This window comes from Lissotriton helveticus, chromosome 10 (assembly GCF_964261635.1).
Source record: "Lissotriton helveticus chromosome 10, aLisHel1.1, whole genome shotgun sequence".
Classification (NCBI taxonomy): domain Eukaryota; kingdom Metazoa; phylum Chordata; class Amphibia; order Caudata; family Salamandridae; genus Lissotriton; species Lissotriton helveticus.
The window spans coordinates 1,093,998,437-1,094,026,313 of NC_136071.1; the positions used below are offsets into that span (position 1 = coordinate 1,093,998,437).

The following is a 27,877-nucleotide window of genomic DNA, read 5'->3' on the forward strand; positions in this document are numbered from 1 at the left end:
GTCTTTCGGGGAGCCACTCTTCATGGACCTCAGAACTGCCAAGACTTCCTCCTTAGTAACCGGACCAAGGGAGGCCAGCTCCATCGCTTGCAACTTAAGTTGAGAGCTGGAGTTGTCCTCCAAAGAGGAAACCTCACCTAGCCGGGGAAGGGAGACTAATATATTGTCGATTTTACTTTTAAAGAACGAGGCCAGTTCTGTGCATTTTTTGCGGGGGTCCTCGTGGAAAACCAGAGGATCAGGGACACTAAGTAACTCCTTAATGACCCTGAATGACTCTTTAGAAGAGTTGGCCGCAGAGCCAATGCGCTCTTCAAAGAATCCTGATTTTGCCACCCGAATAGCGGATTTATACCTGCTCAGCGCCACGCGATATTCTTTACGACACGCCTCACTCCAGTCTCTCCTCCAGGACCGCTCCAGTCTCTTGCAGCCTTTCCTCAAGGAGTTCTAGGAGTTGCCTTACACAAAATCAATTTCTTACTTGTAACTGCAGTTCTCCAGTATTGTCTTTTTTCAAAGATTCACATACTTAAGTCAAAAACGCGGGTGAGGTTGGAGTTCACGGTAAGCAAAGGAAAGTATCTTTGATTATGAATTTTTGGATATCCCTAACTCATCTTGAGAATGTTAATGTAGAGCCATCTTCCTTGATGGGTTCTTAAACTCAGATTTGTGGATGGATTTGAAAAGATGTCTCATTATTTAAAAGAGCACAGAGTTCAATTCCCATTAGACTGCGGGTTGATGCCTGGGAGGAGATTTCCTAGATAATCTCATCATAAATTCTGAGAATGTACTATTTGAAAACACTGATAACATACCTATGTGTATCAAACCCATGAAATTGGCTGAAAATGTAGACCTTTCTGGAACCGTACTTAAGACCAAACTTAGGAAAAAGATAAAGTGCATAGATCCACAAAGTGATACTCAACTACATTGCTTGAGCCGCCCTGTCACGTGATACAGTACTCCAAAGTTTCTGGCCTCCCGGCAGAGGACACGGGATCCCAGCCATACTGTTGGTTGATGTGGAACATGAATATTGTGTTGCTGGTTTTCCCTAGCAGTGCCTAGCCTTGAACTCTAGGAAGGAGGAAATGGTACCCCAGAAAGGGTTACTGTTGCCACTGTGTGTTTAATATTCTTAAACAGGGAACTTACTTAGGGGCAAAAATGGATTAGGCAAACATAGAAATATGATTGCCCAATAATGGACTTATACTGGAGAACCATGAACCTTTGTCTCATTTGAAAGTCCTAGACAGTAGCTAAAATCCTTCTTATCCTTTCCTCAGATAGATAAGCTCTAGCTTGAGCTGTATCCATGGCCGGACTGGCCGTAGCGGGAACCAGGCATTTCCCCGGTGGTCCGATTTTGTTACCGGGGCAGGTTTTTCAGCACAGCTGCAATATTGGCCCACTGTAACAAAAGCGACTGCGGTGAGAGGGGATTGGTGCTTACAACTAGCAGCCCCACCCCTATCCCCCAACTCCAGGGGCCCAGCCAAGCTGTTTGCCAGGGCCGGTTTCGGCTCCCAGTCCGGCAGTGGCTGTACTTATGAGTGGTTCTAGAATTTAGAGTGAGTGATGGGGATACAAGGATGCCTTTTCCTGATCCAACAAACGGTCCTATTTATGCAAAATCGTGTGTACTCTCGTCCATTTGCACCAAATTCCCTTTCATTAGCCTCAATAATTAAGATAGGGCAAAACCTGATGGAACTGAATTCTAAGGTTGAATGCCACTGGGGTGAGGCATGTTGTGAATATTCTGTAAGAGCGCTTCTGCAGATTTTTGCTCATGTGCATTTGTAAAGGGCAAGAAATCTAGCTCTAACCTAAGGAAGTAGAATGAACTACAATTTCTTTTCCCTCATCATTGATTTTTGAGCATTTGTAAAGGGCACATTAACTTATTAAAGTATGTGGGAGCTGAGTAACAGGTGTTCATAGTTATCCAACTCAAATGTACTCATTTTATTGACACTGGAAGAATGAAAGGCTAAGTGGACTTGACGGGATTCAAACCTGGGGGTATGACCACAAACTTTGGTTTCTGGAGAGGACACATTAGTCCACTGAGATACCAGACGCAGCACAAAAGAATTTGATATAGCTGAAAGACCATTGAGAAGCAAAGACATTTGCTATGCCTGGGATGAATAACAATATGAAAATATGCATTCTGGATACCCAGGGAAGTCATGAATTCCCGTTCCTGTACAGATTACCATGCAGAATGATTGTTTTACTGCATTTTTTACTAAAGGTTCAGGATGGGTGGGTATTCTCCAATTTTCTTCAAGAGTAGGAAAAACCTTGCTTAAAAGATTTGTTTCTTTGAGATCTGGTACCTGACTCTACAGCTCGAATATTTTATATATCATGGTGGGAATTTCTTGCTGAAACTTCTTAAGATGCTGGCATTTTTCCAGAGCAGACAGCATTCGAGGGGGGTCTTCAGATAAATGTCAGTGCATGGCCAAACTTGATTATTTCTAACACCCAATGATCTGCAGTGATGTTCTTTCACATGCAATGTTTTCATCAACTTGGCCAGGGTAAATGATGGTAGCTAGTCAGACAGTACAGTCAAGTTTTCTTTGGGGGCTCAAGCGATCTTGGTTGGGTGCTTCATCTACAACAAGAGGGAGAAGTGAAGAATGATGGCCTTAGAGTTGATCGGTGAGACAATAGACTTTGTTTGATAATAATTCTTGCAGGAGTGATATAGTTGTGCTTTGTAATATCAATACCCACTATGTAATCAGTTTTGCCATGTACTTCTTCTTCATTCAGAATTCTAGGGATAGCAAAACTGGAGGGAGTCCAAGGTAGGATGTAACTTTATACTTTGAAATGTTTCGTTGCAGTGTTGGCCAAATGGCACGGGAAAAGAACAGCTGGCCAGCTCCTCTTGTTGTCTGAGGACCTCTGTTCCTGCCTGTTCCTGCCAGGTGCCTGGAACCAGTGTTCAAAATGCTTTAGTTGTGCCAATTACCTCAGAAAATGTAAGATCAACTTTAGGTAATATGACCTTGGCCTCAGCCCTCCTGTATTATGACACGAGGTGCAATTAAGGAGCATTATTTCAAAAGTTCCCATGGCTTGGGGGTTGATTGACGTCATCATGGTTGTTGCCATCAAACTCAACACTTGCCCCTCTCATCCTTGTCCAGCAACAGCAGCGCAGTATGGCTCTGGATGAGTGCGGAAGGGAGTGTAGGAGGCTGGTGCATTGTCTGGTGCTTTATAATTATTCTGGAGTTTGGATGTCCCTGTATTGCATCCTTCCCTGGGACACACACACCAAGCACAGATACACCACTTCTGTGCAGCACTTCACACCAATCTGATGTAGGTCAGGGTGAGTTAAGTACACAACAGCGTAACTTTAAAAGTGTGTGAGCCTCAAGGCATCACTCCAGTGACAGGTTAAAAAGGAACTGTTCACTCCTATTGATCACTACAAGGTATGATGCATACTCATGATCTGTATTTCCCTATGGAAACAAGCATGAGCATTAGTTATACAGACATCAACACAGTTGTGCCCTCAGGGAAGGGGTGCAAGTCTATTACCATGTAGAGGGATTTTCTGTCCCAACAGTCACTATGCTTTGAAACTCTATCCACCAGCCAGTAGAAGCATGCAATGACTGAAAAGTAAACTGGACGGGGGTCTTCTTGCATTACACTGGAGCAATGCAGTGATGCCACACAGCTTCTTGCTACCATTCTGGTATATCAACAACTTTTTAGTTCTCATCCTCAGCATATTGCTGGGAGGCTGGTTCCTTCCTAGGAGGTTAGGTGTGAGTGTTGTGGCAGTGGAGGTGGTGGATACGGATCTGGAAACCTTGTCTAAAATACAATGTTTTTAGACAAGGTAAACACATTATAGGGAGCTCCTGGAATGACTGCCCTTTTTTGTAATAATTGAAAAAATCATCACAAAATTATCTTTGCCCAGTCTGTGGAGAGCGGCGTCCTTTGTGTGGTTGCCTTTTCTTTCTAACATCGACACTCCTGACTGGAAGGAAATGTTCCATACCTCCCTCATCTTCCTTTTCTCTCTCCTCTACTTTTAAAATACCGCATATTTACAGCTGCACTGACCCCTTCTTCTGCATGCCCCTTCTCTTCATCCAGAAGATGGTGTACCTGTCCGTAGCATTAGGTCTTGCCTGACTCCAAGTAGGTCTTTGATTCAATAAAATGAGAAATAGTGCCAATGAGTGAGTCCAGTTTTGTTCCAGGGAAAAGGCTCACAGGAAGCATTTGCGGGAGGCAATGTTTCCATCAGAAATATTATGAACAAAGGTAAGTAACTTGCTCTCCTATTAAATGTATAAAGAAAGTATAGGGGGACCCCTTAAGTACAAATTGGGACCAGGGGAAATGACAGAAAAACGTATTGCAATGTCCCTACGTTGGACCAACGTAGGGACATTGCAATACGTTTTTCTCTCCTATTAAATGCACATTCCACAGATTTATAAAGTGAACCAGCCCCACAAAAGTCTCTGAAAGGAGGCGGGCAGAGGACTACATTGGAATCTTTTTAACAGAGTAAGGAACGCAGCATAGGGCTATCAAATTCAGCGCGTTTGAACATCTGCTTTCCATTTCAAACAATCCTGTTCTATACTCAGTGGCCTAGGTACAGAGAGAGATACCTGGACATTGGTTTCTTACAGTTTTGACTGGTTTCGGGCCCTCACAGCATGGAAAAAGATAGTCTATTCTAGACTTCTTTGTTCTGCATTATAGCGAGTGAGAGTCCTTCTGGGATCAGATTGCTGTAGTCCCTCCTGATGTTTTGCGGAGTAAAGAATGATAGCCAGATGAAATAAAATAATTACTGCATCCACTTTATTGTGCCTTGAAGACTGACTGAGATGCATACATTTTGTAAATTTCAATGCGATAGTACCTACCTACACCATTACAGGCATTATTGGTGTATATTCAATCTGTGGAAAGAACATGCGAGGAACACTTTCTTTTCTTGTCCATTTCTACAAGCAAACTAGTTAATGTTAATGTTAATGTTATGGGGATTTGTATAGCGCACGGCTGCCCCAGCAAAGGGGCGTCCCGGCGCTGCGGACAGACAGTTTACAGTGAGGTGGAGGCGCAAAAGAAACTATTGTTGAAAGAGGTGAGTTTTGACAGCCTTTCTGAAGGCTAGGAGATCCTGTATCCCGCGGATAGCTTCAGGTAGACTATTCCATAACTTGGCCGCCAGGAAGCTAAAGGAGCGGCCGCCCACTCTGGCCAGTCTGGTGCGGGGGATGGTCGCAAGATGCTGCCCCTCTGACCGGAGCGATCTCCTAGGGATGTACTCTGACAGAAGCGGGCGAAGCATTGGGGGGGAAGAGGTTTTGAGAATTTTGAAAGCGAGGCACAATGCTTTGAACTGGACCCTTTTGCCCACCGGGAGCCAATGCAGTTTCTTCAAGGTTCCGGCAACCGAGGAATGGCGCGGGAGACCCACCAGAGCCCTGGCTGCCGCATTCTGAACTCTCTGCAGTCTAGTGATTTCAGCTAGATTAGCCCCCAATAGGAGGGAGCTGGCATAGTCCAGTCTGGAAAGGATGGTCGCCTGGACGATAACTTGGCGAGTGCGGCAGTCGAAGAACTTCAGGATGGGCCTGATGTTACGCAGGACGCCAAAGCATGTGGCGGCAACTTTTTTTGTGTGGTGCGTAAACTTTAGGGCAGAGTCCACCCAAACTCCCAGGTTTTTGACACATTCCTTAGGCATAGGGGGTGGGCCTAGGGCATCCGGCCACCAGTTGTCACCCCAGGCCGAAGTGTTTTTGCCCAAGAGGAGTACCTCCGTTTTCCCGGCGTTTAATTGAAGGAAATTTGTCGTCATCCAGTTGGTGATGTCAGTGAGTGTCTGTTTAAAGTGATGTGCCTCCAGACCACTGTTGTCATTGAGTGCCACCACCAACTGGGTATCATCTGCATAGGATACCAGTGCAAGTCCATTTCTTCTAGCCACCTCCGCCAGGGGGCGGACATATACATTGAACAGGGTAGGGCTCAGGGAAGAGCCTTGCGGCACTCCCTGTCCAATGTTATGTTCCTCAGAGATGTAAGGGGGGGTAGAGACTCTAAAAGACCTGTTGGAAAGGAAGTCTCTGAACCAGCCCAGCGCTGACCCTGTGATTCCAATTTCCTCCAGTCTCGTCAAGAGGACCTCGTGTGACACCGTATCGAAGGCAGCACTAAGGTCCAACAGGACCAGTGCTGCCGTGCCGCCAGTGTCAAGGATGGTACGGAGGTCCTCTGAAACACTGAGCAAGGCGGTCTCGGTGCTATGACCAGCTCTAAACCCGTGCTGGGAGTCATCCAAGATGTTATTGGTGAGGAGGAAGTCTGACAGAATGTTATTGACGTGTGCCTCGATGATTTTGGCAGGCCAGGGGAGCAGGGAGATGGGTCTGAAGTTCTCAGGAAGCGAGGGGTCTAGAGTGGGTTTTTTTAGAATGGGGGAAACCCAGGCCTGCTTCCACTTAGAGGGAACTTTGGCGGTCAAAAGGGACCGGTTGATGATTTCTCGGATGTACTCAGTGATAGTTTCGTGGGCTTCGCAGAAGGTATCCGGTTTAAGGGGATCTGCCGGGGAGCCTGATTTAATCTTTTTGCAGATTTTTTGGAAACTCTCTCGCTCAAGCGTAGATAAAGAGGAGAGAGAGGGCCTAGTAGGGTCAAAAATGGCCGATGGCTGCGGGCCTTTAGGAAAGGTGTCATAAATTTTCTTAATCTTATTAGTGAAGAAGTTGGCCATATTATTACAGAGGTCAGGGGAGGTGGTAGTGGTATTGACGTTTTTTTTTGCGGTAAGATCTTTCAAAATTTTAAATACAGCTTTCGAGGTGTTAGAGCTGTTATTAATTTCATTGGCATAATATGCCGCCCTTGTTTTGCAAATCTTACGATGATAGGTTTTTTGAAGCATGACATAGTCCAGTTTGAGATTAGCATCGTAGTTTTTCCTCCAGCCCCTCTCTGCCTTTTTGCATTCCTTTTTCAGGATTGCTAATTCGGAATTATACCAAGGACTAGTAGTGTGGATGCGAGTCTTGGAATATCTGGCCGGGATCAGGGTATCAAGTGCCTGAGTGATCCAAAGGCAGAACTGGTCATAGCTAACATCTAAATCTTCAGTAAAGGGTGGTGGATTTAATAGCAGGAGATTATGTAGGTCTTCAAGATGAAGTTTTCTCCATGGCCGTTTCTGGACTAGAGGAGTAGGTGCCACTGCAGGTCTCAAATTGCACGAGATAGACAGAGTAACTAAATGATGATCGGTCCAGGTCATAGGGATTGGCGTGTCTGCGGAGCAGCTAGTGATGTTGGAGAAAATGGGGTCCAAAAGATGACCCGCTCTGTGAGTAGAGCCCATCACAAGTTGAGTAAGTTGGAAGGCCGCAAGATCTGCGAGAAAGGAGGCAATTTTGGGTTCGGAGTCCTTGTCAAGATGAAGATTCAGATCAACTATGATCGTAAAGTTAGCTGATTTGAGAATATTGGTGTCCAAAAACTGTAAGAGTGAGCTAATGAAAGGGGTGTCTGCACCAGGGGGTCTATAAATTAAGAGCCCCGTCCCGCAGAACTGAGAGTTGATTTTGATCGAGAAACGCGCGCTTTCACAGCCCTTAATACCTGTTTTGCTGAATTGACAGTCAAGGTGGGATTTGATTATTAAAGCCAAGCCCCCCCCTCTCGTGCTCCTATTCACAGTGTGAATGGTATAGCCTATGGGGGTCGCCAAGTTGCAGATCGAGTCCATTTCATCAAGAAGCCATGTTTCAGTCATGAACAGGGCATCGAGAGAGTGGTCAGTTAGGAGGTCGGAAATTTCAGAGTGGTGTTTATGCATAGATCTCACATTAAGATGACCTATCCTGAGAGTGTGGGTCTTGGGGGGTTTGAGTGTGGGTTTTATAGTAGAGCAAAGTTGAGAGGGATGAAGTAAGGGATGACGTATGTGGGCCGGATTGCGTCTAGCACAGGTGCAGGTGGAGTTCTGAAGACCAAGTAGTTCAGCTTTGGAGTAGCACATCTTACCGAGTAACAATAGAATGAAAATACCAGAGAGACTGGCGCCTGGCGCTGTCTTAGCGCGGACGGGCGCAGACGGGCAGCTCTTTGGCGGCTCTTCGGCGGCTCTTCGGCGGCTCTTCGGCGGGGCTGCGCGCGGACGCTGCGCGCCCAGGTGACTGCGAAGGCTAAGTAGCCAGCTAAGTAGCCAGCAGGAAATAGAACACTAGTTCATTTTGTAATTTACTGGTGAACACTGCTACTGATCCACCATTAAGCAAACTGCCACTTGATTAATGGTTGTTTCTCTGCATCTCAACCCATTTCTTTTTTTTTACAAAAAGCACGAATTCTGCAGCAGTTAGCTTAATGCCTTAGCCCAGATGTGTTTGTAGAATATTTTCATTGTTGGCTTAGGTTAAAACTGGAAAATAGTGTAAAGTCTCTCAAACTGTAGTTAAACGATTGTGTGGTTTTACATCTGTAAATACCTACATTTTTAATAAACATGTCAACGTATTTCACTAGCTTGTATAGGATGGGCATGTTTCTTTGGAAATAAACTGTAGAAAATGTCTTTGACATTCAACAACTTTAATAAAGTTTAACCCTGACTCAATGTCTGAGTCTCCTGTTCCACATTCAAACATTATCTGAAACCTTAAAATACAAGTATGAGTACCAAGCATGGTGTGTGAAATAGGGAAAGTGATAGTTGGACGCCCCGTCATCCTCCAGCGGCTACACAAGTAGGACAGATCAGTTCGCAACATCTCCACAATCATTCGGTTGTCCAAGGCCAAAAAGAACTGCTGCTGATCGATGAACTATCATGAGACAGAAGAAAAAGAGGCAGGTGAGGAGAGTATGAGCAGAGGATAAACAATTGCAATACAATACAATCCAAAATGTCTGAATATGATGCGCTAATTGAGGCAAACTGCACTGGTCCATTCATGTTTTTCTATATTTCCACATTAAAGGCCAGACTTATTGGCTTTTGTCTCCGGGGCAGAATGCAATGTTGGCCTTGTGGAGAGCAACAAATCCTAGATAACGTAAATTGAGTATTGGGGGAAGGGCCCTAGACTGCATTCTTGGGCAGTATACAGGCAGTGTCACCTTTGTGGCAGTGAACTGTTTAGTGAGGGCCGTGCAGTGTACGATCTTTTGAAGGGTAGTATGTGCTGGGGGAAGAGATTGAAGTCTTGGAGGCACGGGGATGATTCCTGGGGCACTTTACGGGGTCATGAAAAAGGGAAGTAGTCAATATTCTTGAGCAAAACACAGTCAGTGTCTCCTGGATTGCACTGAACTATACTGCATTCTCGAAATGGATCAGTGAGTGGTGCCCTTGGAAATAACTTTGCTTTTAGTAATAATGCAAGCACAAAAAAAATTAATTTAATGAGTGATGATTCAGTGGGTCTTTAAGATGTAAAACAGTCTCCTATGTACTGCAATGTAACCAATTCCAAAGGCAGTGGAATTCCATGAGCTATAGCATCAATTGAGAGAGGAATACTCATTTAGCAAGCGATAATGGAGCCAACTATATGCATATTTTTTTAAAATTGAGAAGTTAAGTTAAGATAACGTATTAAGCGCACGGATCTTGGCGCTATGGAAACTACAGTAAGCCCTAGAAGTTGTAGCATTAGTTCAAGAAAAGCCATGTCTTCAGACTCATTCTAAATAAGGTTAAGGAGCTTTTAGACCTGATATGCATAGGAAATGTATTCCATAACTTTGCCGTGCCATATCTAATGCTTAGTCCCCCCCAGCTAGAGGTGCGAAACCTGGGAACCATCATCAGTTTGATGCCAGTAGATCCAAGCTGCAGGAGAAAATGTTTCTTGGGGAACATTGGTCCCATATTATTCAAGGCATTAAAGGCTAGGCGTAGCGTCTTAAACTTCACACAACTTGCTACAGGAAGCCAGTGGAGTTTACGGATTTCGGTTGAGACTGATTTCTACTTGGGCAGATTTAGGAGGAGTCTCGCAACTGTATTTTTTGTACCATTTGCAATTTCTTTAGATGTTGTTTTTGCATATTCAGGTACAACCCATTGCAGTAATCACATTTTGATAATGCTAAAGCAGTTACCACCGTCTTCCTAAAATCCACAGGGATATAATGAAGAACCTTCCTCAGTTTCTTGAGCAGGTAAAATGTGGTGGAAAACGTTGCATTTGTTTGCTGGGCGAATGTTAGTTTCTTATCAATTAAAATCCATAGTTCTTTTGCTTTATTCACTGGTTTAGGCAACTTTCCCATCTCTGTGGGCCACCAGATGCAATCCCATCTTGGTTGGAGGTTGCCGAAAATCGTTTTCGGTTTTCTCCGAATTGAGATTAAGGCAATGCTTGTCCATCCAAATGTTCACTTCCTGCATACAGTTTCTAAAATGCAGTACAGGAGAGGCTTGCTCTTTATACGCCGCTACAAAAATCTGTGTGTCATCGGCCTAGGATGTTAGGCGGAAGCCGAAATGCTGGATCAGTGGAGTCAACTCCGACACGTAGATATTAACAAGCATTTACAATGCAATGGTCTTGTCTTTGTTAAAGTTAGAGCTATTGGCATTGCTCATGACATTATTTTTGTTTTTAAAACATATAAATAAATGGCATTGTTATTTACAATGCCAATAGCTTAATCTCTCGCAAATGCGAGACCTATTGCATTTGCAACCACACACACACAGCCACACAGAGCCACACGCACCCACACACAGAGCCACACGCACCCACACACAGAGCCACACACACACAGAACCACACACACACAGAGCCACACAGACAGAGCCACACACACAGACAGAGCCACACACACACACAGAGCAACACACACACAGAGCCACACACACACACACAGACAGAGCCACACACACACAGAGCCACACACACACAGAGTCACACACACACACAGACAGAGCCACACACACACACACACAGACAGAGCCACACACACACACACAGAGACAGCCACACACACACACAGACACAGCCAGAGCCACACACACACACACAGACACAGACAGAGCCACACACACACAGACAGAGCCACACACACAGACAGAGCCACACACACACAGAAAGAGCCACATATACTGTCAACATGGACACATCACAATATTTGCTAATCAGTGCCGAAATAATTGATAATGAAACAGCTAATTCCAACACCACAACAGTTAATAAATGCCCCAAATCCCAAAAGACCCTTACAAGTGCCATCAAATTGATGTGTTTAAATGCCACCAGTTTAGCTGCTCTGAGCAGTGAGGCATTATGAAGAGACAACAAGATTTGCTGCCAATGGTTTAACACTGCTAGATCTAGGAATACATTCTGCCAACTGTTTCCGTCGCGATTAATACTCACACATCCAAACCAAATACTAAATTGGTTCTGTCTGATTTACAAAGTAATTATTTGAACTGCACATCAGTAAAATTGTGTAGACCTCCCTAGTGATTGGAAAAGTGTTTCACCAAGATGTGAAGCTGGGGAAATTCACCATTTTTTAGTTCACCTATGGAGCGGAACTAGGTTCACAGGTAAGTGAATGTACCACTTCATAGATAAATTAGAGAATTTGGCAGAATCAATTACTGAACATGGGAAACTACCTGTGTTTGGGCTGCCTCCCAGGACCAAATAACTTAGTTTAAGGAAGGGTGTGCTCCCCACAGCAATTCTGATTAAGTGCCAACAGCAAATCAGAAGTGTCCTGACTCAGGAACGTATTCTGATTGGTTGAAATAGTGACAGGTTTACGTGGATAGCAGCAAAATATTCCATGCAGATTGATATTTTTGTAGTCCACTTTAGAGAACCCTGTCAACCAAGAATAATGGACTCATGACGATATTCGGTTCCAGTTACCGCAGACTGAAAAATGTGTCGCCCAGCCTTACTCATCACATAGCATAAACTAATGGTTCTCAACCAGTGGGGCAACTTGGAAAAGGGAATCTCATAACCATGTTGATTTGAGGAAACAAATGCCGATATTCACAAAAACGGCATGGTGCAAAAAGCTAAAGTAAACAACATAAAAAGGAAGTGAACATACATGCCAAAAAACAACATGCAAAGTATTTCTTAGTTTTTCAAAGACTTAACCTGTAGAAAATGTTACCTGGTATGTTTGTGATGCTGAACAAAAACACTAAGTATTGATGTTCTTACCCATTTACATTTATTTACATTAACATGTGTTATCACTCTTTAAAATCAGTATCTTTAATGACAAAAGCCTTCAAAGTTAAGTCCTGCTGTGCAAAAGAAGGTGGGACTAACTCTGCCAAAATACATATTTTTAAGACAATTCCTAACTCTGTAGTTTGCCCCTATGGTGCTAAATGATTGTGTATTCTGACTGGGAATTTTCAAACATTCTCTGGAATATACTTCAAAAAAAATAACATGCACACATGCCACAAGAGTGCAAACTCGTGCAAAAAACAGGGCACAATGTACACAGATACACAAAATACAAGACAAGCTGGACAAGCCGGGGCCATCTGTCTCCATGCCTCCGGCATTATAAGATTTGAATGTTTACTGCCGGGAGGAAGTGCATAGATTAGCGCCGGCAGAACGTCCTCAGTGGTGAGTGAGTAAACGCCCTATCATCGACAGTGATGAAGCGCAATCAAACCTTTAGCTGCGGCTCTTACGTCTTGAACAGAAGGATGGATTTACTAACCAATCAGCAGATGAATCAAATTCTTGTTTACAGTGTGCCGGTAATCCAGGCCGCCCGGCGTGCACGCGGGTGATTTGCGTATTGCTAAAGACAAACCATCCTGTAAATAAAGAGCGCACGCGGGCTCTGCTCAATGCTACTCTTATTGAGTGATTCAGATGTTCCCCCTGATTAAAAATTGATCCATTTCAAAATCTAATCAAGAAAATAGGATTCTTTCATATGTTATCAGGGCAGCTGCTGACATCGAAAAACAAACCTGTTATTAACCCATGAACCCCGGTGACCCGAGCTAGACTGGGCTCCAAAAAACGGTAAATTATTCAGTAGTCCAAGAGCAATGCTGTGAGCCTGATTAATTGACCCTCTGACTGGAGCCTTTGTGGCCAAGAGCCGATATCATAGACCCGCTAGTCCCGGGGGGGGGGGGGGGGGGGGGGGGGGGGGGGGGGGGGGGCGCAGTTCATGACACTGCCATTGTGTGTCATGGCTATAAACACATTACCGATGTCTGCCCGGGCTCCGCGCGCAAATGGCCGCCCTTCGCCCCCGCCTTCCCGGGGTCTTTGAATTGGCCATTGTGTAGGCTGCTCGGGTGTTCACACATCATTTATGCAATTTCAGCAGAACAGCCGACGCGATTTTAAAAATGTCATGCAAAGGCCCGACCCCGTCCAAACAAGGAAAAAAACATGCTTCTTGAAAATGTATATTATTTTATAGCAAAGAAAAACAAGCATCACTAGAGGGCAGATACTTACCCTCGGTAGATGGCAGCAAAGCGAGCTCCGGCAGGAAAGCGGACCACGCCATGACACCACCATGTTTCTCCGAGGTCAAGCAGAAATGCCTCGGAGAAACGCCCCGTCATTTTCCGACTGGGGGGCGCGTTTTTCTTTCTCTCCTCTTTCCATTGGTTGGAATGTAAAATTCCAGCCAATGGGAAGAGGAGAGAAAGAACCTAAAAAAAACTCCCCTCAATCCGAAAAAGACGGGGCTTAAATGGACCGACGCCCCTCTTCTCCAATGGCTGGCCTCCGTTTAGGAAGCCAGCCAAGGAAAAGAGGGGCTGGTTCAAGCCCCACTCTGGAAAACATAAAATCTCGCCAGCGAGACTGCGCAAGCGCAGCCTAAGCAGGCCGAGACCTAAAAAGGGATGGACTAAGCGATGAGCCCTGTGGAACCTCACATGGCAGGACATGGGGTGTTGATTTGAAGCCATTCAGAGTCATGGTTTGTGTTCTTTCAGTCAGAAAAGATGTTAACAAGGACAGAGCTAAACCCTTTACCCCTATCTTTCTCAGGCGGGATTGCAAAAGGTGGTGATTGACGTGTCAAACGCCGCCGAGAGATCCAAAAGGATCAGAGCGGCAGCGCCTCCCCTGTCCATAACTGTTTTGATTTCTTCAGTAACTTTTATGAAGGTCGTTTCTGTACAAGATCAATAGGCCCCAAACATTTGTGCTGTCAACCCAGGGCAAAAAAAGGAAAAGGGTGATCTAACAAATCCAGAGGACATATTAGAGAATCATAAAGACTGAGAAAGAACTGAGAAGGATGTACAGGACTGTGCAATCGTATGGAACAACACCAAATAAAATAAGACACCATTGACACAGTATTTTCATTTGTTTCTTTCCAAATAAATTCCACTGAGTCGAATGGCTCACTGTGGCAGAATGCCTCCAAATTCTACTGAAAGATAACAATGAAGAAGAAGGTACTTATTTTCTAAAATGTCCTGGTGGATACTCTAGCCAAGATACTGAAAAAGGTGCTCCTGCATAGGGTAGGTTGCATTGTGCAACTCTGTTCCAACCTCTTTCTGCTCCTTAAGTCGGATTCTCAAACTGGTTCCTTTTTTAGATGGAAAAGGCGACCATTCCACTGAAGAAGGAGGTGGGAGAGTGGTGAGGAATCTGTGGTTAGACAGAGTATTCAATAGAAAGAGCATTACCAAAGATCAGTAAAGGACAAGTTACTTACCTTCCATAACGCCTTATCTGGTAGAGACACGTTCTAGCCATAGACTCCTTACCTTTAAACTTCCAGGCGTCAGGCTGGATCTGGAAGTTTTTTGATAGCAGTACCCCTGCAAGCCAGTAAGTGGCATCCGTCAACTCCTTAAGCGTCATGCTCTTTGTTGTTGTCGTGATGTCTGCATCGTCAATATAACAGCCAATCCGGCACGCTGACGTCAGTACTTTTCACGACTTTCCAAGCGTTGAGCCATGAAGAGACTGACCGTGGTGTGTTAAAAAGGCAACTTGGGCCCTGAATGGAAAAGTCCCCGACACTAGAACCAATCCGCAGTGCGGGGAGGATGGGTCGGTCAGTCTGTAAGGAATCTGCCCCTAGATCAAATCTCTACCAGATAAGGCGTTACCGAAGGTAAGTACCTTGTCCATCTGATAAAGACATCTAGACACAGATTCCTTACCTTTAAACAGATACCCAAGCAATGCTATCCCCGGAGGAGGGACTGTGGAAGGTTTAGACTAGGTAGTCCTGAAAGACAGAACGACCAAACAGGCCTTCTCGGCAAACCTGGGAGTCCGGGTAGTAGTGTCTGGAAAACACATGCAACAATGCCCATGAGGTCCCTGGGCATATATCTGAAACGGGAACACCACACTGGAAAGTCGTGGTGGCCATTTTTGCCCTGGTGGAATGGACCCTAAGGCCTTCAGGAGGATCCTTTTTTTTTTTTTTTTGGGATTATAAACTTTTATTAACATCCAAGCAGTCATACACAGCAGTGCGCCTACAACCATACAAGGCCGGCAGCGATACACCTGTATTAGGGCAATCAGAGGCATTGAACTCCCATATCCAGGGAGCGTAGTGAAGGTCAATCAACAGCCAATACCCACAAGATGTAAGACATTCATCTCAGACCATTGCCTTAGGGGGGCAATTGAGGAAGATATACAGTCAAGAAAGCGTGATATGATATAACAGAATCGGGAGAGTACAGCCGTAGTCTGGAATGTAGGGGGATAGAGGCATTACACATTAGTTAAACAACAATGCAGTTCCATCAGGGGCTTTGATGCAGGTAGGTAGCATGGTAGAGTAGTCAGGGAGGTCAAGTCCATGCAGTGGCGTTAGACAGTGCCTGTAAAGGAAGAACATCGATGCAAGGCATGCAGCCAACATTGCAAAGGTAGTTCAGCAGTCAAGTAATACATAGCTTCTGGAGAGGAGGCTCTATATCGGGTACATCTCTAACACTGCAACAATCCTCCAATAGACCCTTCCCAGCACAGGTCAAAAAGTGTGAAATGAGAACAGGTAATTCAAATAATCTGTGCGTGTGCTGTGTCAGTATTGTCAGCGTCCTCCTCCCCCTGTGATGTGTCAGCGAGAAGGTAGGCCTGCAGGGGACCCCAGATGTCCGCTGGTCTCGAGCGTAAAGGTACCAGTTCTGAAAACACACTGTACTGTTCCTGACAGTATAACATATCGTGCAACCAGACCTTAAACTTAGGAGCGCGGCCTCGGCCCCATCTACACGCTAAGTGTCTCCGTGCCAACAGTAGCGCTACATTAGTGAACTTCCTAACTGTCCGTGCTATCTGCGCTGTATGGCCTAGAAGGAATAACATCGGGTCTGGGGTCAGCGCAGTACCTATCATGTGGGACAGGCCCTCACAGACCTGCGCCCAGTATTCCTGTATTTGCGGGCAGGTCCATGATAAATGGAAGAAGTCCGCTCCCTCCCGACCACATCGCTCACACCTGTCCGAGTCGGCAAGCCCGAACCGGAATTTCCGAGCTGGTGTGTAGTACATCCTATGGAGGAATTTGTAATGGATGATTTTGAAGCGGCAGCTAGACATCACCTCTCCTGACAATTCACAGCAGTACTGCCATTGGGCATCAGTGATATCCCTTCCGAAATCACCCGCCCAGTGCCCTCTAGCCGCACTTGTTACTACTGGTAATTCCTCTCGAATGCACTTGTACAGTTTAGAAACCAGGTGTGTGCCATCAGAGCTGCTCAACACCACAGTGAGCGGGGCTAAGCTGGGGGGTTCATGAGGATAATCAGGTAATAAGGCTTTCAGGCCTTCTCTGAGTCGTAGGTAGTAGAAGAGTTCCAGAGGGGTATGTTCGCTATCTCCAAAAAAGTCATCTCGAGATCGGAGCTTCCCATCCCGGAATAGATCCCCCCACACCCCCACCCCCAACCTCCTGCACATTCGTCGGAATCCTACCTCTCGCAAGAGCGTCACCTGTGGGTGGTAGGATAGTGGCATACGAGTCGTATATAGTAACGGGGTTTGCAAGCGCGTCCCTATCTTGTGCCACGCCTCTATTGTGCAGGACACAGTGTTTGAATGCATCTCCAGCGCGGCTGTGGGGGCGTGCACCACTCCCTCCAATGGCAGCGGGTGCGCTATCCAGTCCTCCGCTGCCACTTGCGGCATGAAAGCAGTTGGGCGTAGCCAATGATATAGGTAGTGTGCCTGAGCACTTAAGTAGTATATTTCGAAGTCCGGGACATCGAAGCCCCCCGCTCCATAGGGTTGTGTCAACATTGCCCAGCGGAGCCTAGCCTGCCTTCCCCCCCACACCAGTCGGATAAGCTCCGAGCGTAAGGTTTTAAAAAAATATGCGTCAGGGTGATAGGGAATATTGAGGAACATATACAAGAATCGCGGGAGTACCACCATCTTGACAAGGGAGATTCTCGCCGCCATAGACAAGGGCAGTTTAATCCACCGCGTCACCGAATCCGTCAATTTGGTGATGGCCACTCCGTAATTCATCCGCAATGTCTCCCCTTTGTCTCTAGAGATCTGTATCCCTAGGTAGCGTAGTTCCGAAGTGCACCACTCGAGCGGGTAATCTAGCGGGAATTCGGTGACCGCCGGTGTCAGCGGGAAGAGCTGGGACTTGCTCCAGTTGATAGAGACACCTGAAAGGCATCCGAAGGTAACGAACTCCCGCAACAGCGAGTTAAGATTAGCCTGGGGGTCCTTAACGTAAAGTGTGACATCATCGGCATACAACGAAATTGAGAGTTGGCGCTGAAAACAATTGAAGGCGCTGGGCTTGTGGAGCTGTCGGATGCGACAGGCCAGTGGTTCAATTGCCATCGCGAAAAGTAACGGGGAAAGGGGGCACCCCTGTCGGGTCCCCCTCGTTATCGCGAAAGCGGCAGTAAGTTGTCCATTCGCAAATACTCTCGCCATTGGAGATGTATAGAGTAACCGTACCCAGGCCACAAAGACAGGGGGGAATCCCATCTTTTGCAGGACTGCGAATAGAAATCCCCATTCCACAGAATCGAATGCCTTTGAGGCATCCAAAAAAACCCCGGCAAGGGGAATCTCCGGATGAACAGTTTGAATGAGGGAAAATACCGTGCGGAGGTTATGTGATGTGGATCTCGTGGGGACAAAGCCGGACTGGTCAGGCAAAATGATCGTGGTCATAAGTAAGGAAAGTCTGGTTGCAAGGATCTTCGCCAGAATTTTGGCGTCGCAGTTCAATAACGACAGAGGGCGATATGAGTCACATTGTGTGGCAAGCTTCCCAGGCTTAAGTAAAGATGTTATAATGACTTCTCGCATAGATCCCGGGAGCACCCCTACTTCCATTGCATCATTGAATACCTCACGTAGCACCGGAGACATAATCTCCACGTAGCATTTATAAAACTCCGCGGGGAGACCATCATGACCCGGTGCTTTCCCGTTGCTCAGGGACATTATGGCATCTCGCACCTCCTCCAACTCGAGCGGCGCCCCCAGAAACTGTCTGTGGACATCGCTAATCCAGCAAAGCGCTATATCCCCCAGATAGCCGTCCAGGTCAAACTCCCCAGCGGCTCGTGAGGTGTACAACTGTTCGTAGTGTGCCTGGAGTGTGTTGAGTATGCCATCATTGTCTTTGTGTACCTTCCCATCTGCTGCAGTTAACTCTAAGATAGTGTTCGAACCTCGCGCCAATTTCACTGCCATGGCCAACGCCTTACCTGGTCTCCCTCCCTCATTAAAAGCACGGGCTCGCCAGTGTTTTCCCTTGAAGTGCACTTCTCTCTGCGCCTCCGCTTCGTACTCTGATAGTTTCGCTCTGAACGCGCTGTGCGTCTCCCCATCTAACCCCTGTACCATACGAGTCTCTAAAGTTCGAAGCTCCTCTTCCAATCTGCGCAGTGTTCGTTGTATATCTTTGAGCACCCCTGAGCTTTTAGCTATACACCACCCCCGCACCGTGACTTTAAATGCCTCCCACACCGTTTCCACACTATCCACCGTGTCTTTGTTCCGGGGGAAGAAATCTGCTATGTCAGTTCTAAGTTCTTCGCAGAAGACAGTGTCAATCAGGATGCTGGGATGTAGTCGCCAGGGTGGACGGGGTTTGTGAAAGCCAGGCATATCCAAAGACAGGAAAACAGGGCAGTGATCGGAATGTGTTCTGGGTAAATGTCGAGAGGTGAGAATGTTCGGGGCTAAACTCCGGGACACGAAGATGTAATCTAGCCTTGCCCACGTGCCCGTGTAGGACGTAAAGTGTGTGCCCTCCAGCAAATCAGGGTGTAAGTGTCTCCAACTATCGATCAACCCCCCCTCATCAACTATCCCTTCAAGGGACTCCCTCGCCTTAGTATGGTATGTGGAGCATCCATCCGCTCTGTCCACTCTCGGGTGTAAGGCTACGTTGAAGTCTCCGCCCCATACCAGGTACCTGGAGCCTATATCCATTATACCCCCCCAGAGGCGGTGGAAGAAATGAGGGTCGTCAACATTGGGAGCATAGCAGTTGGCAATAGTAACCGTCTCCCCTCCCAGCCTCCCCCAGACAATGACATATCTACCTTCTTTATCAATTTGTTGCCCCTGCAGCGTGAATGGGAGATTTCGGTGAATAAGAATGGCAGTACCTCTAGCATATGAGGAGAAGTTTGAGAAAGCTCTCACCCCCGCCCATCTCGCACCAAATGAAGAAGCCGTAGATGGGGGAATATGAGTCTCTTGTAACATAATCACCTGCACATCGTGTCTATCCCAATAGGCCAACAATTGTCTACGCTTACGCGCATCTTTCAGCCCCCGTACATTCCAGGATAGAAAATTACATCGAGTATCTGGTCTTGCACCCATACTGGTGTAGTTGGCTGTGCTGTAATAATGTGCAATGCATACCCCCCAATCGCAAAGCGGAAATAGTTATAATCCAAGTCGCTGCCCTCAAATAGTGGACTGTGGCATTTTGCTTGTGTATCAGAACTTCATACAAGTCACGTAGCAACCAAACATTCCCCCAAGCCCCCCCCCCCTCCTCCCACAGAGGCAACCCCAACCCGCCAGTGCTAGTTCCCTCCCCTTCCCTCCCCACTCCCCTCAACAACCAGGGATAAGAACAATCCCTGCTACAACAACAGTAACAGCATGGGTAATACCCGCTAGGGACCATTCTAGGTGGCAACACAACAACCCCTTTTCTCCAGCAGCTGCCCATGACAGACCAACCTCAGCCGCCAGGAGAGAGGGGGGTACCTGACGACACAGTACAGTTTCAGCATGTCCCAGGCCTCAGCCCTCGCCCAAGTCGTCATGAAGGGGGAGACGGATAGGCCGTAACCACAGACCCCATCCCTCTGAGTATTCCATGTCAGTACTCACAAACAGGATCCCCTGCAACATCCAATGGTGTAGATGCAGCGGGGTCAGTGTTCATCATCTTCAAGCTGGTCGTCTTCGCGAGCAGGGTCTTCCGCCTCCTCCCTACGCTGGCGAGCCGAACGTTTTACTTGTTTAATGAAGTCCTCAACCTGCTGCGGATTCGTGAAGAACTTTTGGCGCGCCTGATAAGTGACCCGCAGCCTAGCCGGGTAGAGTAATGCGTAGTCAATTTGTAGGGCCCGAAGTTTCGCTTTAACGTCCAGAAACTTGCGTCGCTCTTCCTGGACCACGGGTGTGAAGTCAGGATAAATTGTGAATTCGTTACATCACACACTAGTTTTTTGGAAGATCGAGCTGCTCGTAAAGCTGCATCTCTGTCCCTGTAGTTTAGCAGCCGAGCTATGATGGGTCTTGGTTTCATGCCCGGCTTGGGCACCGGTCCCAGGGATCTGTGTGCCCTCTCCACTATGAACTGGGGGGAGAATGCTTCCGACCCCACTGCTGTCCTCAACAGGTGCTCCACATATTCCTCCATTCTACCCACATTGGTGGATTCCGGAATTCCAACGACGCGTATATTATTACGCCGGCTTCTCGCTTCTAAGTCCTCGTTCTTAGCCGCTATGGTGCGCAATAAGTTATCCATTCGAGCTAGACGTGTCGTATGTTGCCCGGAGGTGTCCTCGACGTCTGACACTCGTTGTTCCACTTCCGTCAGCCTCCCCTCATGGACCTCCAATTTGTGGACTACAGCATCCATACGAGACGACATCCTGTCCACCTTGTCCGCGATGGTCGCGAAGCCCTGGCGCATTTCACGAAGAAGTTCTTGGGTATCCGTGGAGGTGGTCGCCTGGTTATCAGAGGGATTGTTGGCCTCCATTTGTTTCTGAGAGTCCGGGCTGTTGCGATTCGGTTTTTTGGCTGCATCAAACGTAAGCTTCGGTTGCCGCGTGTCAGGTCGTCCCATCCTAGCAGCTCAGCAAGGGCAGGGGAATCCGTGAGTCGGATGACAGCAAAAGTCGCACCGTCTAGACAATCCCACTGGTCGGCAGATCAGGTCGTGTAGCCCCTCCTCACCAGCCGCCCTCCGATATGCTGCAACACCTGCGCACGTGGTAAGGAAGAGGGGACCACAGGCAGCAGATATATGTTGGCGATGGTCGTTGTTCTAGGACACAACACGCTCCCCAGGCGTAAAATTCAGCAGTCTTCTGGGAGCACAACGGTGCACCCGTCCCTCTGTGCGACACTCAGGAGCCGGACACAACAATAAAATAAGTTAGCCGTCGCAGGACAGGTGGAAGTCGTGCAGGAGTACGTGCCAGGCAGGAGTAATAAGCAGTTGTTTGGAGGTGCGGGCCCAGAGTGTCAGGGAGTGTGAGAGTAGCACCGCCACTATGTGCCACGACCAAGCATGCCCCAAGCACACACGTTGTAGAGGGTGAAAGTCAGCACTCTCAGAGCAATCCGTGAGGTGCGCGTAAGTTCTTTACAATGCCAGGGCGGGGGGGGTTTATGGCGTAGCAGGATGTTCCAGCCCCGGACCCCAGCCAGCAGTCCTCGCACCCCAATGTTCCCACGCAGGACAAGGAAGTGGCGCAATGGCCGAAGCGGTGGTGATGTCCGCCGGCGGTGATGGTTCTGGGAGAGGGCAGTCACATGCGGTGCAGACGCCCAGCGGGGGTGGCCTCGCAGCAAGAGTCGAGAAGGTCGGGGCTCCAGAGGGCCCGGCGGTAGCAGGATATCCACCTAGACCTAGCCGGCAGCCCTGGGGGGGAGATGGCAGGGGCGAGAGTCGCGCTCCACAGACGCGCCGCGCTGGGGTCCGCAGAAACAGGCAGAGAGTCTGCAGCCGCCTCCTGGGAGCAAGAGGGACAGGACGTTACCTGCTCTACCGGCAGCGCGCCTCCGCGAACGGAAAACCGGGTCCGCCGCTCTCCCCCGCCGAGCCTCCGCGGTCCTCCGGCGTTTTCGCGCCTTTCAGGGCCTGGTTGGCGCCCACAGAGCCCCGGCCTCGCGTCGCCAGGCAAGCCGTCCGAGTGCGCTGGTGCCTCCGGCAGTAATTCCCGCCGCACGTCAAGACGGCTCTACCGGCGGCATGCAGTGTCCGATCCGCTCCAAACTTGCACCGGAGCCTCCGCTGATGTCTCTGAGCAGGCGAGGGCAGTTTCAGCCTGATTGGACGCCGATAAAAGGATCAATTTAAGGATATCGGTCGTCAGGATGTGGGAGCCTTACAAGGAGGCTTCCATTCACCAGTGCGCCACCTAGCGCCCCCGACTTCAGGAGGATCCTTCTTCGCTAAGGCGTAACAGATTTTGATACAGAGGATAACCCAGCAGGATATAGTCCTCTTTTGGACAGCACGCCCTTTCTTTGCACCCACGTATCTTATAAAAAGTTGGTCATCCACCCCAAACTCTTTGGTTCTAATCGAGGTAGAGCAATAATGCTCTTTTTGGGTCCAGAAGATGGAGACACTGCTCTTCCTTGGAAGGGTGCGGAGATGCATAGAAAGTGGGTAGAGTAACCGACTGCACCATATGAAAGGGTGTTACCACCATAGGTAGAAAAGATGCTCTGGTGCAGAGCACCACTTTATCCAAAAAGACCATCAGGTAAGGAGGCTGTGATGACAGTGCCTGCAGTTCGCTCACCCTCCTGGGAAAGGTTATTGCCACTAAGAAGGCTGTTTAGATGGTGAGCAGCCATAGAGGGCAGTTATGCAGCAGCTCAAATGGTGCACACAACAGAAAGGTGAGAACCAAATTAAGGTCCCACTGTGCCATTATAAAGGGTGAGGTGGTGGGGGGCAAGTCGGTTAACCCCTTCAAGAATCTCTGCCTCAGAGGGGATCTGAAAAGAGAAGGCTGACCAAGCAGTCGAAGAAAAGAGGAAATGGTTGAAAGATAGTCCTTCAAGGTTCCCAGCCAGAGTCCTGCTGGGGCAAGGAAAGTATAAACAGAAGGTTATCAGATAAAGAAGCAGATAGAGGGTGCTATGTACAATATTTACAAAATGTGGACCATTGGCAGGCGTATAACAACTTCGTGGAGGGACGCTTGGCTGCCAGAATAACCTCACAGACTTCAGGAGGGAGGTCAAAAGCTGTCAACTGTCGCCGCTCAATCTCCACGCAAGGAGGCAGAGAGTGGACAGGTTCAGGTGGAGAACCCTCCTCTCCTGCTGCGACAGGAGATCTTCCCGGAGGGGCAGCCTGATCGGAGGTGATCCTCATTGCCAGAAGCTCGGGATATCAGACTATCCATGCCCAGTCTGGAGCCACAAGAATGACTAGCGCCTGGCCGTTCCTAATCTTCTTGAGCACTCTGGGTAGGAGTTATATGGGTGGAAAGGCATACAGGAGGCCGGAGCTCCAGTCGTGATGAAAAGCGTCGCAGAGCGAGAACCGCCTTGGAAACTCCAGCGTGCAAAACTGCTGACATTATGCGTTCTCTATGGAGGAAAACAGATCTAACCAAGGCTCTGCCCACCTCTGAAAGAGTCCTTGCACCACCTCAGGAGGAAGTTGCCACTCATTGTGAGAAAGTGGCTCTATATATACTAGACTAGAATGAAGAACAGTGTGTATAGAGTCCACCAACCCCAGAGGTATAACAGAGGTTAAAATCAGAACTGACTTTACTCTCCAAAGTGGTAGCTTGGTCGAGCAGTAAGGCAGTACCAGAGGACAGTGTAAAGCATTTGTTGTACACACTCAGTCAGCAAAAGGTTTCACACACTGAAGGACTGAACTCCAAGCCAATTGTTTTTATATCCACAGATATAGTTGTTTTATTTTTAGATCCAACAGTTGTAAAAATTTACTTTTCTCTATATGGGTATTCTCATGTAATTACTTTGCAAAGGAGCAATATAGTTTGGGCACACAATAAATACAGTATTGACAGTGAGCAACACAATCTTAAAACACACTATAGCATTGAGCTCAATGGGTTTTCCACATGTAGTTACAGTTGATTACTTTATAGATTACTTAGGTAGTTCCAGGACTAGACCCTAGATTCAGTCCTGGGATCTAAGCTGAAACCAGATTAGCCAAAACGTTTTAGTTACTGTAGTGAATTTTCATGAATATAAAGCGGTTTTAAAAGTTCACACTTAGAAATTTTCAATGTAAATCTGACAATGTTATTCAATGGGAGAAAATTCAGGTTGCAGGTACAGTACGATCGCGTTACTTTTGTAATCCAGCACTGGTCTCCTAGGGCCAGCACTGGAGTCCTAACTCAAAACAGGTAGGTAATTGCGTTTCAGCATCTCGTGTGATTTTTAAAGAATATTTCAAGTTTTCAAAAGTAGACAGAAGAAATTTCACAGAAAAGCAGACAATGGGTTCCTATGGAGAAAATACAGGTTACTAGTAAACCCGCTAGGGATTACTTTTGTGGTTCAGTACTGGGCTGAAAGGTACAGTACTGGCTTCTCCCCTGATCACAGGTGAGTACTTCGGAATTCGGACTTTGGCTGATTTTATGTGAATAATTTCAGTTTTCAAAACTCCACACTTAGAAAGTTTTTGAGTCAAAATTGGTCAATGTTATCCAATGGCAGGCAAGTGAATTACCGGTTTCCAGGTGAGTACTTGGCTGGTGAAGTTAAGGTTCTGGGCATAGACTCAGGGGTCCCCCAGGGTCAGGTAAGTACAGTTAGTTCACCCCCAGTGGCACAGGGGCGGCTGGGTGCAGAGGAAGGTAGGCCCAATGATATCCAATGGGGGAAAGTGGGCCTCCGGTTGGTGGCTGCTGGCTAGCAGGCCACGCGGTTATGGGAGCCGAGCTCCTGGTCACTTGCCCAGGGCAAGGGGGGAAGTAGGATAGGACAAATGGCACAGCCAGCGGCGCTCGGGGGGCTGGGTGCAGGGTGCTTTTGAGCCGTCGGGCGCTCAATGTTATCCAATGGGAAAGGTCAAAGGGGAACAAAGGCTGCAGGCTTGGGGACGGAGACTCTCCAGGGGCGACCGGCACTCCGAGAGTTAAGTTGGGATCTTGGAGCACAGATAGGTACCCCAAAGGGAGGCACAGGGGGCTGCAGGGCGCCGGGTTCAGGGGTGTCTTTGGGTGACGAAAAGCTTACCCTCAGCTGGTCGCGGTTGGGGTGGCCCCCGGTTCTGAGTCTGCAGGCGTCGTCTTGTTCGTCGAAGAGGGTCTTTGGGCACTGGACTTGGGGTCCCAGTCGCCAGGGGGACGTCCTCGTGGTCTTGGTTCGGGTGGGCCCGGCCCGGGCTCGGCTGGTGCAGAGTGCGCTGGTCCGGAGCTTCCTGGCTGGCACCAGGTGGGTTGTTGCAGTAGAGCCACTGCTGATGGGAGTTCCAATCTTCAAGAGGGTCAAGGCAGGCAGGTCCTCTGGATGTCCCAAGGTTGCTGTCCGCGTGAGTCGCCGGGTTTAGGCAGGAGCAGGTTCCAGGATCAACAGGCCGGTAGGGCTGGGGCCAAGTCAGTTGTTGTTGTCCTGTTAGCAGCTGCGCGGCGGGTCTTCTTCTTGATCTTCTTTCTTCTTTTTGGTATCGGAATCTGAGGAAGGAAAGTTCAGGGAGCCCCTAAATACTAGGTTTAGGGGCATTACAGGTAGGGCAAGGACAGGGACCAATGGGTCCCTGTCCTGGGGTGAGTACACCCCCTAGCCTGCTCCTCTCCTGTGGGAGGGGGGCAGGAGCCTAGCTGGGATTGGGCAGGGCTCCCCATCTACAAGATGGCCGGAGCCCGGGGTTGTGCTTCACCTCGCCTCCTCCACCTGAGGGGTGGAGTTGGCAAAGGTTGGCACACCCCTCTTCCTGACGTAGTTTTTCCCGCCAGTCTTCCCGCCAGAGTGGGGGTTAGAACTGGTGGGGGCTGGTTGCTGGGTACAGCAAATGACCTGGGAAAGCTCACTGAGGCGGCATGCCTTTGAAGCTTCCCCCTGTCCATCCTGGGGGAGGAGACCTAGCACCTCGCCCAGGATGTGCATGGTTGCAGGCCCAGGAGAGCGGGGCTCTCCTTCCCAGGGGTCCAGCAACATGTCTGCTGTGTGGCAGCCTCTGCAGCCACTCAGCCCAGACGTGGATTGTAGGTTAGGTTTTCAGGGGGCATCTCTAAGATGCCCTCTGGTGTATTTTACATTAAATCCCACACTGGCATCAGTGCGGGTTTAATGTGCTGAGAAGTTTGGTACCAAACTTGTCAGTCTTAGTGTAGCCATTATGGTGCTGTGAAGTTCGTAATGACAACCTCCCAGAAAAATATACTCTCAATAGCATCACTGCACTTATAGTGCCCAGGAATGGCCCTGGGTACTGTAGGGGCACAGGGCTCATGCACCTGTGCCCACACCTCTGGTATAGGGCACCCAGCTAGAGGGGTGACTGAGGTATGCCAGGGCAGTGGGTTCTGTGGGCATGGCACACATGGATGTGTGCCATGTCGACTCTTTGTTTGGTTCTTTACTCAGACACTCAGCCTGCAAAGGCAGTGTGAGGGTGTCAGGGTACAGGGCCCCTGAGAGTGGCACAATACGTGCTGCAGCCCTCACGGATCTTCTCTGGTCACCATGCCCTGGGTACCTAGGTTACCATTTACTAGGGGCTGACAGGTGGCCAGAGACGCCAATTAGGTTTTAGTTGCAACTTAGTTTTAGGGAAGGAACACAGGCCCTGGGTACCTGGTTGGCAGGAACAAAAGGCACACTCAGTCAAAGCACATCAGGAGTTCAGAAAAAAGTGGGGGCATACCAATGCAAGAAAGATGGCACTTTCTCACACTCATGATCCGCTAGGCACCTTCAGCTGAGTTCATCCGCTCTGACGTTCAGAGACCAGCCAGATGCTGAACCACCAGGGTAAAGCCCTGCTGTTTCAGCCAAGTCCAGAGAGGCAAAGCTTCTTGACACAAGGTCCACGACCCCACCCAGCCTTGCTTATTGAAGTGCCACATTGCGGTCGTGTTGTTTGCGAACACTTGAGCTAACCTCCCCCTGATGGAAGGCTTTTAGCGTCAGCCGGATCACCTAAAGCTCCAACAGGTTTATATGGATTTGGGCCTCAGCCGGTGACCAGATAACTGTGAGGTCTGGATGGCGATGGGAGAGGGGTCTGCCCCTGACCCAAAACTCGGTTTGCTAGCCACCATTTTAGGTCTTTCGCAGTGCCCTCTGAGATCTGGACCAGGTTGGTGAGATTTCCCCGATGCTGCGCCCATTGGAACTTCAGATCCCATTGCAGAGCCCGCATGTGCCGTCTGGCATGGTCCACAAGAAGGTTGCAAAAGGCCATGAGGCCCAAGAGCCTCAGAGTCATTCCCACCGAAATCCAGGATAGAGGCAGAAATATCGGTATACCTGCCCGAATATCCTGGACTTGTCACTTGGGATGATAAGCCCGAAATTGCACCGTGTCCAGAAGGATTAGTTACACCATCTACTAGGAAGTCTTATGCTTTCAAGTGGAAGCGGTTTTTCAT

The 27,877-nt window shown here is 48.2% G+C and overlaps 1 protein-coding gene across 4 annotated transcripts in view; it reads right to left on the bottom strand.

The window, feature by feature from the left end:
* The window catches only part of PHKA1 (phosphorylase kinase regulatory subunit alpha 1), a 1,063,236-nt gene that overhangs the window by 451,379 nt on the left and 583,980 nt on the right, over window positions 1–27,877 (bottom strand). For all 4 annotated transcript variants that reach the window (XM_078663812.1, XM_078663811.1, XM_078663813.1 and 1 more), the window contains one exon: window positions 8,747–8,891. In XM_078663812.1, the coding sequence (XP_078519938.1) occupies window positions 8,747–8,891 (145 nt within the window). The remainder of the gene's footprint in view (window positions 1–8,746; window positions 8,892–27,877) is intronic.